This window comes from Narcine bancroftii, chromosome 5, assembly GCF_036971445.1.
Source record: "Narcine bancroftii isolate sNarBan1 chromosome 5, sNarBan1.hap1, whole genome shotgun sequence".
Classification (NCBI taxonomy): domain Eukaryota; kingdom Metazoa; phylum Chordata; class Chondrichthyes; order Torpediniformes; family Narcinidae; genus Narcine; species Narcine bancroftii.
Genome location: NC_091473.1, coordinates 35,988,044 through 36,006,447, shown reverse-complemented (window position 1 = coordinate 36,006,447; position 18,404 = coordinate 35,988,044). Strand labels below are relative to the sequence as shown.

At 41.9% G+C, this 18,404-nt stretch overlaps 2 protein-coding genes across 7 annotated transcripts in view; one reads left to right on the top strand and one right to left on the bottom strand.

The window, feature by feature from the left end:
- Positions 1-440: 440 nt before the first annotated feature.
- Positions 441-3,359, bottom strand: LOC138763258 (uncharacterized). Its single transcript, XM_069937114.1, has 3 exons — positions 1,787-3,359; positions 1,579-1,693; positions 441-1,418 (listed from the first exon to the last, which is right to left on the bottom strand). The coding sequence occupies exons 1-3, from the start codon at positions 2,560-2,562 to the stop codon at positions 999-1,001; spliced, it is 1,311 nt and encodes a 436-aa protein (XP_069793215.1). The 5' UTR covers positions 2,563-3,359; the 3' UTR covers positions 441-998.
- Position 3,360: 1 nt separating this feature from the next.
- slc25a26 (solute carrier family 25 member 26) overlaps positions 3,361-18,404 on the top strand; it is a 289,265-nt gene continuing 274,221 nt past the window's right edge. For all 6 annotated transcript variants that reach the window (XM_069937121.1, XM_069937116.1, XM_069937115.1 and 3 more), the window contains exons 1-2: positions 3,361-3,464; positions 13,279-13,435. In XM_069937121.1, the coding sequence (XP_069793222.1) occupies positions 3,432-3,464; positions 13,279-13,435 (190 nt within the window). In that variant the 5' untranslated portion in view covers positions 3,361-3,431. The remainder of the gene's footprint in view (positions 3,465-13,278; positions 13,436-18,404) is intronic.

Genomic DNA, 18,404 nt, shown 5'->3' with positions numbered 1-18,404 from the left:
CATGAGGACCAGTAACGTGATCATGTGGAGCAGGAGAGGAGGACAGACTGGGATCAGAGTCATCACAGTGCAGCACTGATAGGTTTGCAGGCATGCTAACAACCCTTCAGGACGACTGAAATGAGCAGACTGGCATGATGCGCACGATGAGTTATTCTGTTCCACCACAACTCACTTTCCCCAATCCACCTTCCACCCTCTGCCTTCCCTCATTCTTCCTCCATCTGCTTCCAGACAACCATCCATCCTCCCCCATTGAACCCAAGACAGGCCCCCCAGCAACACCTCCAGTACATGTTGACACCCCAGTGCAACAGTTCTCCTATCCAGAGTGGCGAGGGCTGGAGGCCTCAATCTGGGGGAGGGAACGCTTTTCACTCCCTCCTCTTCCTCATCCTATCTGCAACACATGCATGAAGATTAAGTCAGATCACTAGATATTCTTGAACTGTGGAAAGTTTATTTTATTGCTGCACTGTTAAACAATTTTTTTCCAAGGTGATGGTTACAAATGTTTATTATGTGTTTAAACTTTTGTACATGATTTTATACTTTGTACGTTTAGTATTGCTGCACTGTTACAAAAGGCTTTCAAAGGTAATGGCTGGCAATGTTTATTATTATGTGTTAAACCTTGACTTTACTTTTTTGTTTCCCCCCCGCCCCACCAAGTGCCATTTAACTGCACATTTATCATTTTGCTTTGAGATTGCACAACTTTGTATTAGCAGAAGTGCTCCCTCTTTTATATTTGTGTTTTCCACATTAGTCTTGTTAAATTTGGCACTACAGTTGCACCCTTTTTTACTGGCAGCAGTTCTACCTCCTACAGCCCACATTTCTAATGTGCACAACAAGTCTTGTAACATTTGAAATTGCAACCTTTTTTACCGGCTTCAGTTCCACCTTTACTTCTTTTACATTTGTGATTTGCATTACTTGCCTTCTTAAATTTTGCAATAAAGTGGAAATGAGAAGCTCTATTGTTTGCCTGATGTTTACAGAGAGGACATAATAGCCTTGCGGATTGCCTGGGCACCACGCGCTGTTGAACCCTGAGCAGGATCTCTCTCTGGTTGAGGGAGAACCTGTTCCTCATTAATGTTCCACTCTGGCAAGAAGTGATCCTTGTTAATCTCACATATATTATGCAGGATACAACAGGCAATAACAACATCAGACACGAAAGCGGTACTGATGTGCAGTCGTTTGCTCAAACGTCTCCAGCGACCTTTGAGACGGCCAAAGGCATTCTCAACCACGATTAGTGCTGAGCTCAGACGGCTGTTGAATTTGCTCTTCTGTTGATTGAGGTCTTGGTGGTCCGTGAACCCCTTCATAAGCCAATTCCTGAGGGGGTAGGCAGGGTCGCCGACCAGATGAGCAGGGATTTCCACTCCGTCAACATTCATGGATACCTATACCCAGAGCAAAGCAGAAGTGTGGATATCTCATATAGCCCCTTTGTAGGTCTATACATACACACATTTGTGACCATTCTGTGGACGTCGCAAGGGGACACATTACATTTGTTTGAGCTACGCACACATTACTGTCCAGTAGTCTATATTTACTTACTTCATGTGGGAACAGATACCCGTCTGCATCCTCAGCCTTCCTGTAAAGGGGGGAGTTGGCTAAAACTTTAGCATCAGGGGTGCGGCCAGGCCAACCCACATACACATCTGTGAAGCTGAAACCACAAAAGCACAATGCATTGACTGCCATAACGATGACACTCATTGGCACAGACCCACAATTTTAATCAAGTCAAGATGTTCCTTACCGGCACTCGTGGTCAACAACAGCTTGAAGAATAACAGAGTGCCATCCTTTACGGTTGTAGTAGGATGTTGCATCCTCCTGTGGGGCAATGATGGGAATATGTGTGCCGTCGATGGCACCAGCACACATTGGATAATCTTTCTCTGCAAACCCGTTGATCGTCTCCTGGAGGCGTGCACCACTTGGCAGGTCGATGAAACGTTTCATAAGGGTTGATCTCAAAGCGACAGTAACTTGGGATACCACCATACACACAGTGGAAATACCCACACCAAAGAGAACACTGATGGATCGATATTCACATGGGGTGGCATACCACCACAAAGCCATGGCAAGTCGGACCCGAGGTTCCAGAGGCCTTCTGAAGTTTGTTTCCTTGCGCCTCAATTCAGGCTCAAGGAGCTCGCATACAAAGTTGAAGGTGCTCTTTGACATTCGAAAATGTGCCCGCCATTCTTCATCATCAAAATTACATTCAATGTTTTCCCAGAAGACGGGCCCCTGTGGTCTCTCTCTCTTCCACATTTTTCTAGTTTTAAATTGGCGTTCAAAATGACTCAGAATAAGCATCCTTTTACGTCTATGACTAGACCTCTCAGCCTGCCTATCTTCCTCCTCCTCCTCCCTGATTCTTCTCATATGATCCCTGAACAACCTGTCTTCTTTGGCCAGTGTTTCCAATATACCATTGATAACTATGTTGATGAGACTTGCCTGTTTTACAATAGAACCACAGAGTTGCAGGGCCAACATCCGGAACTCATTATCATTTGCCATTACAAAGTGCACGATTAGACTTCCCGTGAGTACTTAACGCGTCTCTCGTGATGTCACCACTGGAGGCAGAACTCCCCATAAAATGCCGGGTTGCCGATTTACAGGTAAATCATGGTGTAGTGGGAAAGGCTCCAGAGGTGCAGTGTTCCCGGTAAGTTTTCCCACTTTCTAGAAGGGTTGGCAGCGTGAAGTTGGAAACTTCGCTGCAGAACTGGCCAATGGGCGGGGAACATCTGAAGTCAAATACGAAGCAGTCACTTGCAGGAGGAAAATGATGGCCAGTGTGAGAAAGTAGGTGGCGCAGGGAAATTTAAAACAAAAACACACCGAAATGCTGGAGGAACTCAGCCGGTCTTTTAGTGTCCATAGGAGACAAAGATATATTGCCAACGTTTTGGGTCTGAGCCCTTCTCTAAGGAATAAGCAGAATGAGCCAGAAACAGGAAATCTCAGAATACAGCAATGCTGGCTGGGAAATTTGAATGGGCCCTGAGGGAAGAAACTTACTTAGAAAGATCAAGTGATATTTGTACACTGTACAAAGCGTTGCTTTGTAAAAAGTGTTGCTTTAATGTCGATGGGGTTGCCATTATCTTCAGTCGTCTGTCACGAGGGTAACTATTTAAATATCACAGTTCCATTTCTGTAGTTCTGACTCTATCATAACCCAGTTTGAAACTGGGTCACGTCCCGGTACAGCACGACTGCGGGAGCCTTCAATATAACGTTACCCAGGCACGACTCGACGCATCCCTGATGGACAAATGCATCTTCCCGGTGAGCAGCGGAAGCTGGTCGTCGGGTTGTGACATTAACCCCGGAAGCACTTTTCGGGGTCACGGGAAGATGGCGCTGCCCAGGTGCCGTTGATGGAGGTGAGGGAATTCGTAGCTTCGCTGGTGGTGAGTACTTCTGGACCAGAGCTGACGTCTCGTTAAAGTCTTTCAGAGTTGATGTCTGCTGGGAATAAATAATAACAGATTTTTTTTGGGGACAATTTGTACTCCTACTCCGATAAAAACTAACAAAGTTGGTTTCGAGCTTTGCAGACGGACTGTAGATTAAATATTTTCATTCATTTACATGCACTTATACAATTTACACAGTTTTAACTTTAAATATAACGTGAAGTCAAAGTATATTTCATGTTAGTGCTTAGCAATTACACCAGACTTGATTAACTTCAAAGGTTCACACGTAATAGATTTTGATTTATCTATTGTCAGAGTACATACATACATTAAATGTATTAATGAATTTTAATGTAATAAATAATACATTAAAGTTTAATATACATGATATACCAGCATTTGTCTGCCATAAAGCAAATAAAGAGTCACCATGAGCATTGTCTGGTGCCCCTAATAACTGGAGAAAAAGAAGCAAAAGAGAGTCCTTTCAAAGTCACTGAGTGTCCGTGGTTTTGCCTCCTGTACTTCTGCAGCTGCACTCACTTCAGTTTAAACCTTCAGCAACCTGAACTCCAGATCCAGACCTCAAATGGGACCAGTAAGCTTCGAGTGTCTGAGGCCCATGGCAACTTCTCGAATCCTGGTTCCGAAACCTAGTTCTCATGAGCCATTCTCCAGCAGCCCATAGCCTGTCTGGGTCCTTCAGCTGCTGAGCCCCTTGCTGGCTGCTGTGGCCACTGTTCTGTCTCCTATGCTTCTCCTTCTCAGTGGGGTATTCTTCTTCTTTCTGGTGCCCTACTTCTCCAGAATCTGCTGCCCCTCATGGTATGCTGATAGCATAAGACCTGCCATCTTGAGCACAGACCTTTGTGGTTGCAGGATTAAAAAAAAAAATCTTTTTTAACAGGCTATTTAAAGCCTGAATGGAGCCATCTGCATCAGGACAGTGTGGTAGGACCCTACGGAGGAATCCTGTGTTACACTCCCTGCTCTCCTGGGTGGATAGCAGCAGCAACACTGCCACTTTTTTTAGGCTCAGTCTGTTCGGGAGATGCTGAATGTATCCATTTGCTTTTTTTTAATATAACCATTGAAAAATTGAAGCAAAAACAAATTCTGGAGGAACTCTAGCAAACTAATTGTTGATGCTTCTGATTAAGACTCTGCATTGGGACAGAAGGAAGATAGTATATATAAATGGGAGAAGGGGACTAGTGAAACAGGGACTATTAAGATCTAGGTGGGCTGAGGAGAAGTAAAGGATGATTAAGATTTAAGATTCAATTTATTTTATGTGCAAAAATGTGTTTATTTTATTTGCCTGGTAAAAACACATAAAGAAGTGCCACCAGTATGGTGCCACTATCAAAACAAACAAAATATGCAGTTGAGAATTCTATCTGAGATATTAGCATGTCTGCAGGTCCTGGCGCCTTCTGCACTCTGTAATCTCCATAGCGACACAGCCTCCTGTCCCGTCCAGAGTGGAGTGGCAATATACCATGAGGTGTTGCAGATTCCAATGGAGTGCAGGGAACCAGAAACGGGGAGAATATCCCTCTTCCTTCACCCCCCTACCCCCAAATCCGTTAAGATTGAGGAGAAGCATGGGAGATGATCCTACAGAGTGGTGACCATGGCATAGGACCAGACGGGCTCAGTAGCTGAAAGACCCACACTACCTGAAGACTGCAGATGACTGATTAGGACCTACATAGTCTGGGATGATGGAGACTAGCTCATGGGAGCTAGGTATCAGAACCAGGATTCAAGAGGGACTAAGGGCAAGAAAGGCTCCTAAAAGACCTCAGACACTGAAGGTTTCCTGACCACATTGGAGGTTTGGGTTACCGACGGTTTGAACCGTAGACTATGTGGCAGCAGAGGCTGTGGGAGTGCTGGAGGAGAATCCACGGACACTCAGTGTCTTTGAAGGGATTCTTTTTTCCTTCTATTTCTCCTATTGTTAGGGGTGCCCATGATTACTCTTTGTTTGCCTTATGGCAGATGAGAAAAGTTGAAGTATATCATGTATATGACATTTTTAATGTTTTATTAGTGAAATTCAAGGAGCCTTTGAAACTTTAATTCTTCTACAATCCAAAAATTAACTGTAATGTAAATATAGTTAATTTGGTAGCCTAATTAATTGGGCAAAGCAGTCTACAGATTCATTACTCTCTGGGTGAAGTTGTTTCTTCTCATCTCTCCTTCATTCCATCCCTGAATTTTGAGGTTGTATTTCTAGTTATCATATCATCTGCTAGTGGAAACAGCCTCACTCTTTTCATTTTATCAATTCCTGTCATAATTTCTTCCAGTTCTCCTCATCCTACACTCTAATGAGTTAATTGGAGGCTAATTTTCTCTTTGGAAGCTAACCCCTTTGTGACAGAGTATTTAGAGGTGGTTTGGGAGGAATTATTAGAGCATTTTAAAACACAGAATCTTTGCAGGACTTTTACAGAATACTTTTTACAGTAAACAACAAAGTAGTAACATACAGCTTGCCTGAGAACATGTGATCTTTGCAGGCAGGCAGAGAGCAGTTTTGCTCTCAGAGAGGGAGGGAGAGAGTGAAACAGAGAGAGAAAGAGTCACAGAAATCAGATCCAGAGGGACAAGCTGGCAAACTTTGGAAAGCTGCCTGATCAAAGGAGAAGACTGATGATCTGAAAGGTGACCTGAAAGAAAGAGGATCATCTGGAGAATCCTGAAGGGGGCAGGTTTCGTCAGCAAGACTGATTGAGAAGGAATCAGTTGCAGATGTCCTGGAAAAGGAATCTCTCTCTGAAAACCAGCAAGAACCCTCCTGATTGGTAACCATTTGTCTGTTAAGCACCAAAGACTGGTGAACTTTGTTAATGCTAACTTCTGTGCACAGTACAAGAATTGCCTACAACCAGTGAGATTGGACTGTGATCCAAAGAACTTTTCTAATCTTAAATATACATTACACATACCTGCGCTTAGTATTAGAGGGGAGATTAAGTAGGTTAGGTAGGTTAAGTAAGTTGATAGTAATACATTAAAAAATTAATTCTGTTTTCTTGTTCAACTGTAATTAAAAACTACTTTTGTTTAAGTCACCCTGTGCATATCTATTGCTGCTGGTTTTTTGGGTCCTCTGGACTCTGTAACGCCTTCATTTCTGGAATCAACCTGGTGCATCTTCTCTTCACTGCATCCAAAGGTAGCATATATTGTCTTAATTAAGGAGAACAGAATTACATGCAATGTCCAGTATCCTGTTCAAGTTTATTATCCTCTGACTGAACATGTGCAAACAAACGAAACAGCATTTCTCTGGTCTGTGGTGCATACACGTATACATTTTCTCACAGCACATAATCATCACATGCATACATAAGAATGTAACATCAAATAAATATGTATATTTTGGTATGTTGCTTTATTCGAACAAATTTGGGAACAGTACATGGAACACAACAGAGAAGTCCTACCGCGGACGTCCACCGCCTAAAATGACAGAAGAAGAAGACGAAACGAACTGACCCAGTATGTAAAAGTAGAAGACACAAATTTCTTGTTTATTTTCATTGTGTGATGACATTGTTTAATGGGTTTAATGTATCATATAGGTTGAATGTTGAGTGGGTGGGGAGGGGTGGGTGAAGGAGGGAGGGAAGGGAGAGGGAAAAGGAGATAAAATGACACTGTGTATATTCAAGAGGGAAATGTTTGTGTGTATTTTGGTCAATATGGTTCATAGTGTGAAAAAAATAAATAAATATGTATAAATGTTGTGGAATAATTACTCAGTTTCATTCATTCATTCTCACAGTCTGTGGGAAGAAGCTATTCCCCAACCAGGCAGTTCTGATTCTGATGCTCCTGTACCTTCTTTCTGATGGTAGTGGGTCAAAGATATTGTTTGACGGATGTTAGGGATTCTCAATAATTCTTTGAGCCCTATTTTAACAGTGCTCCTGGTGACTATAGTCAATAGAGGAAAGAGAGACCCCAGTGATCTTGGCTGTTTTTATGATCCTCTATTGACTTTCGGTCTGATGCTTTGCAGCTACCAGACCATACAAATTTGCAGCCTGACAGGATGCTCTCAATACTCCTGTAAAATATCAAGGTGTTGTTTTGTAACCTTACCCTTCTCAACCTCCTTAGGAAGTGGAGGCGGTGCTGCTCCTTCTGAACTAATGAGGAGGTGTTGTTTGTGCCCAGGATAGGTCGTTATTGGTTTGAAATTCAATCCACCTAGCTATGAAGGCCAGTATCCTATTTGCTTCCTTGCTTATTTGCTGCAACTACAAACAAACTTTTTAGGCACAACAGAATGCTGCAATTTTTCACTCTGTTGGAAATGTAGGGCTGGTGGAAGTAGCCAGGGGAAAGTACTTGGTGTTGTAGCTGCATGGAACTAGGAGGGGGATGTTAATGGATGATGGCAGAGTGGAGGGCTGTTTAGGAAAGAGAACAAAAAAAAAGAGAGGACTGGATGTGGAGAGAGAGAAAACAAATCCAGCAGCTAATAGTTACCTGAAATTGGAAATGATCTTGGCCCAAAATATCTACATTATTTCTCCTTTCAACCACCAACCACCCCCAAGTCTTTTTTTCTTCCGTTCAAGACATTTTTATTTGGCTCAATCATTCCGACAGCTCATTCACTAATTCACTTCTGGAATCTACACTGAGAATTATTATTTTAGTTGTTCTGGAATAAATTATGATAGTGATTTGATAAAATTCTGATGATCAGGCTAGTTACCGGGTATCATTTTGATACATTGCCTACTAAAGTATTTGGAGTTAAAACTGTAGTAAAGTTGGAATTGGGAAATATTATTTGCACAATTAGAAGTAGAAGAATTCTGTCTGTGGCATCAGAGATGATTTCATGTGCCAACCAAAGAAATACCTTTTTGTCCCTTAAGAGCTCTTTGAAAATATTTTATATTTTATATTTTAAGCAGAGACCTAGTGGGGGGCCACAGCTTTAAAAAAAAGTTGATGATGAGTTGTGCAGAAGGACTTGAGAGTACTGGTGCATGAATTGATTTTAGATTTGTTGTCAGACTACATACATGACATCACATTGCAACCCTGAGAATCTTTTTCCTGTGGCTGAGGCAGAATTACCACTTACTGGTAGTGCAAGAAAACTGTACATAATGTACATATGTAAACAAATTGAGAAATGTGAACAAACAGTGCAATACAGAGATGGCGAGAAAAAGCAAAGTGTAAAAATAAGAGTCCTGCAAAAGATGATTAAGAAGGCTAATTGAATGCTGGCGTTCATTGTTAGACAGACTGAATTTGAGGAGCAGGAGGTTCTTCTGCAAGTATAGAATATATTGGAGAGGCAGCGACTCAAATACTGTGCACAGTTAGGCTTCCTGACTTGAGAAAAAGTAGACTGGCCTTGAAGGCAGTACAGAGGAGGATGACCAGATTGATTCCGGAGATGATTGGGTTAGCCTTTGAGCAGAGATTGAGATGCTTGGGAAATCATTGGAATTGGAATTCAGAAGAGTAAGAGTGGATCTCCCAGAAACACTTTAAATTATTAAAGGGATAAATAAGATGGAGGCTGGAAAGTTGTTTGCAATGGTAGGTGAGATGAGAACTAGAGGACAAAGACTCAAGATTCAGGTGAGTTAGAACCACAGAAAATTACAGCCCAGAAAGAGGCCCCTTCTAGTCTGTGACAAACTATTTTTATACCTAGTCCCATGGACCTGCACCCAGTCCATAGCCCTCCATACCTCTCTCATCCATTTTACCTGTTGAAATTTTTCTTAAATGTTAAAATTGAGCCCATATTCACTACTTCATCTGGCAGCTTGTTCCAACTCCCACCAGTCTCTGTGTGAAGAAGTTACCTCTTTATGTTCCCCTTGACCGTTTCCCCTTACACCCTTACCATATCCTCTGGTTTGTACAGTACTTCAATGACCCTCAGTGGAAAAAGCCCATCTACATTTACTCTGTGATTCTCCTCATAATTTTAAATACCTCTATTAAATCTCCCCTCATTTTTGTATACTACAGGGAATAAAGTCTTAATCTGTTTAACCGAGTGGTTTTCAACCTTTTTCTTTCCACTCACATACCACTTTAAGTAATCCCTATGCCATCGGTGCTCTGTCATTAGTAAAGGATTGCTTAAGGTGGTATGTGAGTGGGAAGGGAAGGTAATGAATCACTGCTGTAGACCCAATTGTTACAGAAATATTTTGCTTGAGAAAAATTGTCATTGGCCCATTTCCTTTGGGATTATTAACCTCACAAAGATTAGCGTATACAGAGCCGTTGTCATACCCGCACTCCTGTTCGGCTCCGAATCATGGGTCCTCTACCGGCATCACCTACGGCTCCTAGAACGTTTCCACCAGCATTGTCTCCGCTCCATCCGCAACATTCATTGGAGCGACTTCATCTCCAACATCGAAGTACTCGAGATGGCAGAGGCCGACAGCATCGAATCCACGCTGCTGAAGATCAAACTGCGCTGGGTAGGTCACGTCTCCAGAATGGAGGACCATCGCCTTCCCAAGATTGTGTTATATGGCGAGCTCTCCACTGGCCACTGAGACAGAGGTGCACCAAAGAAGAGGTACAAGGACTGCCTAAAGAAATCTCTTGGTGCCTGCCACATTTACCACCGCCAGTGGGCTGATATCGCCTCAAACCGTGCATCTTGGTGCCTCACAGTTCGGCGGGCAGCAACCTCCTTTGAAGAAGTCCACAGAGCCCACCTCACTGACAAAAGACAAAGGAGGAAAAACCCAACACCCAACCCCAACCAACCAATTTTCCCCTGCAACCGCTGCAACCGTGTCTGCCTGGCCTGCATCGGACTTGTCAGCCATAAACGAGCATGCAGCTGACATGGACATTACCCTTCCATAAATCTTTGTCCGTGAAGCCAAGCCAAAGAAGAATTAACCATGCACATAACGAGTCAATTAGATATCATTAAAACAGTGGTTTTCAAACTTTTTCTTTCCACCCACATACCACCTTAAGCAATCCCTTACTAATCACAGAACACCTATGGCATAAGGAATACACAGTGATATGTTAGTGGAAACAAGAATGTTGAGAACCACTGGTTTAATCTTTCCCTGTAATTCAGTTCCTGCACTCTTTCTATCTTATTGATATTTTTCCTGTATTTTGGTGACCAAAACTGCACACCATACTCCAAATTTAGCCTTACCAATGTCTATCCAACTTTACCATAACGTCCCATTTCCTATACTCAATACTTTGATTTATGAAGGGCAATGTGCCAAGAGCTCTCTTTACAACCCTATCCAACTGTGACACCACTTTCAGGGAATTATGTACTGTATCTATTCTCAGATCCCATTGTTCTACTGCACTCTTCAGCACCCTACCATTTACTGTGTATGTCCTTTCTTGGTTCGTCCTTCCAAATTGCAACACCCCACACATGTCTGCATTAAATTCCATCAACCATTTTTCATCCCATTTTCCAGCTGGTCCAGATTACTCAGCAAGCTTTGAAAACCTTCCTCGCAATCCACAATGCTTCCAATCTTAGTGTCATCTACAAACGTTCTGATCCAATTGACCATGTTATAATTCAGATCATTGATATAGATGACAAACAACAATGGTCCCACCACCGATTCCCTAAGGCACACTACAAGTCACAGGCTTCCACTCTGAAAAGCAATCATCCACCACTACTCTAGCTTCTACCGAACCACCCAGCCATTGTCAAACCCAGGTTACGTCTTCACCATGAATACCGAGTGTCGGAACCTTCCTGACTAACCTCCCATGTGGGAATTTGTAAAAGCCCTTACTAACGTCCATGTTGACATCATCCACAGCCTTTCCTTCAAGGTTCCTGGTAATGTCCTTGAAGATTGGTTAAATAGGATCTACCACGCACAAAGAAATGTTGACTATCCCTAATCTGTTCCTGGCTAGCTAACTAATTATATATCCAATCTCTTAGATTTGCTTCTCCAATTCTCATTGACTATTGGACGGTCTATAATACAACATCATGAGTGTGGTCATATCTTTCCTGTTCCTCAGCTCCATCCATATAATGTCAGTAGATGAGTCCTCTGGTTTGTCCTGCCTGAGCACAGCTGAGATATTTTTCCTGATGAGCAATGCCACTCCCTCTTTCATTCCACCCCCACCCCTGTTCTGTTGCGTCTGAAGCGAAGGAAGCCAAGAACATTGAGCTGCCAGTCCTGCCTCTCCTGCAACCAAGTTTCACTAATGGTCATAATGCCAAATTCCACATACTAATCCACGCTCTCCACTCGTATGTCATTCCTACAGCGGTCCTTGCATTGAAATAGATGCACCGGAGAACATTTCCAACACGTACAACCCATTGACTTCTTAGGTTACATGCAATTTTCGCATCATCTTTTCCCTCCTCCATTCCTTTATCTGTTCTGGCATTCTGATTCCAACCCCTGCAAATCTAGTTTAAACCCCTATCCCAGAGCAACACTAGCAAACCTTTCTGCAAGGATATTAGTCCACCTTCTGTTCAGATGTAAACCATCCAGTTGGAACAGGACCCAACTTCCCTGGAAGAGAGCCCAATGATCCAGAAACCTGAAGCCTTTCCTCCTGAACCATGTCTTTAGCCACTTATTAAGCTGCATTATCCTTCTATTTCTAATTTCTTTGGCACTTGGCACAGTTAGCAATCCTGAGAGCACAATCCTGGAGGTTCTGTCCTTCATCTTAGCACTTATCTCCTTGAACCGTCCTTGCAGGACCTCCTCACCCTTCCTACCTACATCGTTGGTCCTACATGGACTGCGACATCTGGGTGCTTACCCTCTCTCCTCAGAAAGCAACATACCATCCAAGATTCTCGATCTCTTTCACACAAACCTCTTTATCTGTCCCCCAAACTATGGAATGCCCTATGAATACAACTTTCCTCTCTTCCCTTCTTAGCCACAGGACAAGACTCTGTGCCAGAGACCTGATCGCTATGCCTTGTCCCTGGTAGGTTCATCAACCCCCCCCCCCAAAAAAAATGGTATATTTGTTATTGAGGATTCGGCCACAGGAGTGCCCTGCCCTGCCTGTCCATTGCCTTTCCCTCTCCTGTCTGTCACCCAGCTACCCTCATCCTTCCTCCTAGATAGGTGTCCCTGTAATTCCAGCCTATCACCCTCTTGGAGATAAGGAGGAATTGCTTTACGCAGGGAGCATTGAATCTGTGAAATTCTCTGTCCAAGGCCAGCTCATTAAATATATTTAACGGAGTTAGATTTTTGCAAGTAGTGGAATTAAGAGTAATGGAGAAAAGATAGGTAGGTGGAGCTGAGTCCATGGCCAGATCAGCCGTAATTTTATTGAAATACAGAGTTGGCTCGATTTTTATGGTCGCCTATTCCTGCTCTTATTTGTGTTCTTAGAAAAAAGATGCAAAAACTTTAGAAGTTCATGAGAATTGTAAATGAGTATGTTGTGGTATAAAATGTGATGTATTATCGTGTTCAGCAATTTGTGTGATAATCTTTGCTTGTTTATCAAAATGGTGCACAATTTTAAACAAAATTTGAACTTGTGAACCACTAGACTCATTCAAATCTGAGAGGCTAGATATAATTTTGTAAAATGAGGAAAGGTACTTATTTTCAAAAGTATCCTTTGTATATCTGATGTGTATTTACCAGGTTTTTGATACTGAAGTTTGGACCATAAGCAGCAGCATTTTCCGTGGATTCAAAGCTGAGCCCATGTACAAATCTGCATGAATGTGTTGTTGCCAGAGCATGTGATACATGTAACCTTGTTGTTTTAGGCTGGTGGTATGGCAGGGATGTGTGTGGATCTGACCCTGTTCCCACTGGACACCATGAAAACCAGACTACAGAGTCAGCAGGGATTCTACAAGGCAGGAGGATTTCGTGGGATTTATGCTGGTGTTCCCTCTGCAGCTATAGGAGCTTTTCCCAATGGTGAGTTATTTAATCATTCCAATTCACAGCATTTTCAAAATGATGCAACTGATAGAATATGAACATTTATCACTTCCATCTCTTCCACCACACTAAACGTCCTGCTTTTGGACCCAACTCTGCTTTTTGTTCCAATTTCCTTGTGATCTCTTCAAGCCCTTTCTGTAATACCTTCTCTCTATTACCTCAGCTTATTCTTACTAAATTGTTGACCATTGTTCCTTTTCTCATTAAGGACATGTATTATTTCTTTGCTTCACACAGTGTTGGACCCTCCAGTTTCTAGCTTGGGCATGCGGACAGTCCTAATGCAAGTATAACTGACCTCCTCTGAAAGTATGAGTTTGAGGACTTGTTGTCAAGTACTTGAGTACAATGTATAGAGGCACTGAAATTCTTACTTGCTACAGTTACACAGGTACATAAGATACATCAACGATAATGTAAATCAAAGTTCCACAATATGCCAGACTCTCCTGGCATTTTACTTCAACCTCTCTGCAACCTTTCCTATCCTTTGTGATATCAGATGAAGACTTGTTGGGTTTGATGTATGTGGCTGAAATCCAGATCTTCCCCTACATCTTCCTCAAATCGTTGATTGTATCTGTTGATGCTTATTCAATGAATGATAATTTCCCGGCATAACCTTGCAAATATCAAATTATTTGCTCCGTTTCCACATGTGGTCGATGTACACCGCCACAATCAGTCTTCCAAAATTCCCAAGTCTAATTTCATCAGCATCACTCATTCCCTTTTCCTCTCCTCTCCGCCATGTTTTCTGCTGTTTGGACGTTTTGAAATTCATAATCCAGACATTAGTTTTCTTCTTCAAAATACTCTTTGAAAGTTGATTGATTATTTTAATCATCAGTTGACCAAAGACTCCTTTGTTTTTGAACTTTAAATTTGTCTATGAAATGGTCTACTTAAAGGGGCAGAGAAAACCGCTTATCCCAAATAAAAGCAATGAATGAGGGATAGTTTGGCTTTGAGGTTTGAATAAAATCAATTTCAATCTGCTTGGATGATTTATAAGCATTATTCATCTATCTCCATACTGGCCGTCTATTGCCTTCTCATCAAAGGTATGTTATCTTCATTTCAGCTATACGGGAACTTCCCAGATTATGAATGACCTAACTTACGAAAACTCTCTAATGTTTCAAATATTTTCAAGCTTGTAATAGAACGCTTCCACCAGCGTTGTCTCCGCTCCATCCTCAACATTCATTGGAGCGCTTTCATCCCTAACGTCGAAGTACTCGAGATGGCAGAGGTCGACAGCATTGAGTCCACGCTGCTGAAGATCCAGTTGCGCTGGGTGGGTCACGTCTCCAGAATGGAGGACCATCGCCTTCCCAAGATCGTGTTATATGGCGAGCTCTCCACTGGCCACCGTGACAGAGGTGCACCAAAGAAAAGGTACAAGGACTGCCTAAAGAAATCTCTTGGTGCCTGCCACATTGACCACCGCCAGTGGGCTGATAACGCCTCAAACCGTGCATCTTGGCGCCTCACAGTTTGGCGGGCAGCAACCTCCTTTGAAGAAGACCGCAGAGCCCACCTCACTGACAAAAGGCAAAGGAGGAAAAACCCAACACCCAACCCCAACCAACCAATTTTCCCCTGCAACCGCTGCAACCGTGTCTGCCTGTCCCGCATCGGACTTGTCGCCACAAACGAGCCTGCAGCTGACGTGGACTCCATAAATCTTCGTCCGCGAAGCCAAGCCAAAGAAGAAGAATAGTATGGTAGAAAATGGATTTTTCCGATTTGGGAACAAAAATCATTTTGTAGACCAGTGGTTCTCAACCTTTTTCTTTGCACTCACATACCACTTTATAAGTAATCCATAAGCATCGGTGCTCAAGCGATTAGTAATGGATTGGATAAGGTAGTATGTGAGTGGGAAGGGAAGGTTGAGAATTACTGCTGTTACTGACGAATTTTGCTTGAGTAAAATTGACATTGGCCCATTTCCTTTGGAGTTGTTATGATTAAAACCGTGGTTTTCAAACTTTTTCTTTCCACCCACATACCACCTAAAGCAATCTCTTACTTATCACAGAGCTCCTTTGCCATAAAGTGGTATCTGAGTGGAAAGAAAAAGGTTGAGAATCACTGTTATAGATGAATTTCAGGAACTGAACCCTGTGTTCCACAGAGACAGTCTGTTCTAAGTCATTATACCTATTACAATAAAAGGGATGATTTCAGTGAGTTTTTCTTTATCTCAAATATGTGTTGCTTGTCTTGCATATTTAATTCAAATTTGTGCATTAAAGCTGTTTTCTGAAGGCTTGGAGCTTGCAAATGCACCTTCCACTACTGTTAAACAATCACAGCAATGAAACTCAACAAGAAAAATCTACTGACACGTAATTTGTCATCCACTTTCAAATGTCACTTGGCCATTAACTAACATTTTAGAGAAGTATCCACTGGAATTTCATTCCTGTAACAGTGACTTTTAACATTTCTCTGTAATGATTAACATTGTCTAATTGACTGTAAAGGTTACCAGTTATAGGCATCATATCAAATTAAAACAAGATTTTCTCACAGGTGACATTGCATTTAAGCACTTGTAGATCAATGTTAATTGTTTCTTAAATATGTTGATTGATATATGCTGATCACTTGAACAAATTGCATTGGTGAACCTGCAACAAATATTCAGCCAGTCCTGTTTAATTTGTACCCAACTACCTAGAACGTTCACAAACATTTTCAATCTCTCATAGCTGCAGTTGGAGGTTCACATTTGCTTCAATAGGGCATCAATCATACAGGTGCCCAAGGAGAGCAGAGTGTACTGCCTCAATTTTGCAATGAAATTTGGGACACATGTTCATGACAATAAATTCTGATTCCACCTGCTTTCACTGTTTGTATCTTTTTACCCATGCCTGTCCTCATTTTTCTTTCTATCTCTTTATTAACTTTTCTTTCTTCCTGGAACTGGATTGGGAAATGTCGAGTGATCTTCCAAATGATCAAGAGGAAGAAATTCAGAAAAGAATATTGTATCCAATCTGGACATTTTAGAAAGGATTGAATGACTTAGAGAGTGAAAAGAAATTCATTGTTATATTTCCAAGAATGAGGAATTACAGTTATATGAATAAACTGAAGAAACTGATTATTAGAAAAAAAAGTGAAAATTAATGAAAATTAGTTCAGATAAATAAATTTAAACAGAATCTAGAGTGATGTAGGGGCTTTGTATTAAGTGATTGATAAAAGTGACAGGGACAAATAAGCAATGCACCACCTGAAAGTGTGATAAAAGATTGTTGAGGAGCATCAAAAAGCAAGGAGTTGGATAAATGCTTTCACGATGTGAAAGGCATAGAAATACAGGGTTATGATGAAACTGAGATTGGTCTGGCATGAATTGCTGTTGAAAAGAGCAGTCATCGATTTGATGGTCTGAATGGATTGCTCCTGGGGTGTCCGAGCATTAATTAAAATGTGGAATTGTCTTTCTTGCACTGATTTTAATGCCATTAATTTAGCTGCAGACTCCATCCACAATTGAACTAATCAGTCAGGGGTATGGTTTCTAGGAATTGCATCAATTTGACTTGCATTTTGTGAAGGCTCTTAAAATGAATGATGTTTTCTTTTAAAGTGGCTTGGACACCAATTCTCTCTTTAAAATGAACTACAAAAAATTTTTTCAAGTTATTTAATTTGCCTAAACCATGAAATGCAAATAATTCAAGATATTTTCTTGTTATATTTGGTGCTTTTCATATCAGAATAGACATGATCATGCAGTCGGGACAATTGCAAAGGTACTTTTTTTGTGGTCATTCCCATGTGATTTGAGGTTGTTTAAGATTACCACTCTTCGATCAAGGAATTATTTTAATGCAAAAGAAAAAGTTATGTTGTAAAACACGACCTAATAATGCTGTTTTATGGGATAATTTCCAATTTCAATAAAACAAATGAATAATAATTTGGGAACTGTAGTAGACCGGGTCAACCCACACACAACGGGCTGAATCACCATAAAGAACAGCCAGCGCGGCAGGGCGCAGAAATTCCAGGCTTCAGGAGCGCATTGCCAGGGCAACGGCCAGGCCTCACAGCAGCATTATGACATCACTCTTGTTAGCCTGTCACCTTCCCTAAAAAGGTACGTGTGTGGTTTGAATAAATGACAGTTACTGGTTTAATTTCTTGGTGTTGACGGCATTTATTTCAGCAGCTCTGCCTTTAGCAGTGCGACAGGACACTAGTTTTGCATCAGTTTGCCCATTATGCGTTTGGTTACAATTCTTCAATGTTTTAGTGTTGCAATGTGGCATTGATCTGAAGGTTTATTGGTGATCATAGAAGGACATGTCAGAGGCAGCAACAAAGTGAAAACTGACCAGGAAGGAACACAAAGGGTAGAGAGCTGGAAGGGAGTATGAAACGGCCTTGGCAAATAAGAATAAGGAAACAGTTATATGCCGGTGTGAAGAACAGAAGGATGACAAGAGTGAGGGTAGGACGACTCGGTTAAAGGGAGAACATGTACCTGGAGGCACAGGAAGTTGGGGAGGTCTTTAATGAATACTTTGCTTCATCCTTCACCTGGTAGAGGCACCCTGGTCAATGTGAGGTTAGTGTTGAACAGACAAATATGCTGAAGGAAGTAGAGGTAAAGAAAGAGGAAGTGCTGGTGCTTCTTCAAAGTGCCCAGGATTGGTCGAGATATTACCACAGATTAATACGGGACATGAGGAAAGAGACTCTTGTGGCACTGGTGACGATCTTTCCACCCTCCTTGGCTAAGAAGTAGCACTGGAGGAGTGGAAGATGATGAATATAGTTCCCTTATTCAAGAACGATAATGAGGAGAATCCTGGGCCAGTGAGCCTTAAATCAGTGTTGGGCAAACTATTGTAGAGGATTTTCAGGGACAGGATTTCTGAGTACAGTAAAAACCCTGGTATCTGGCACCTAT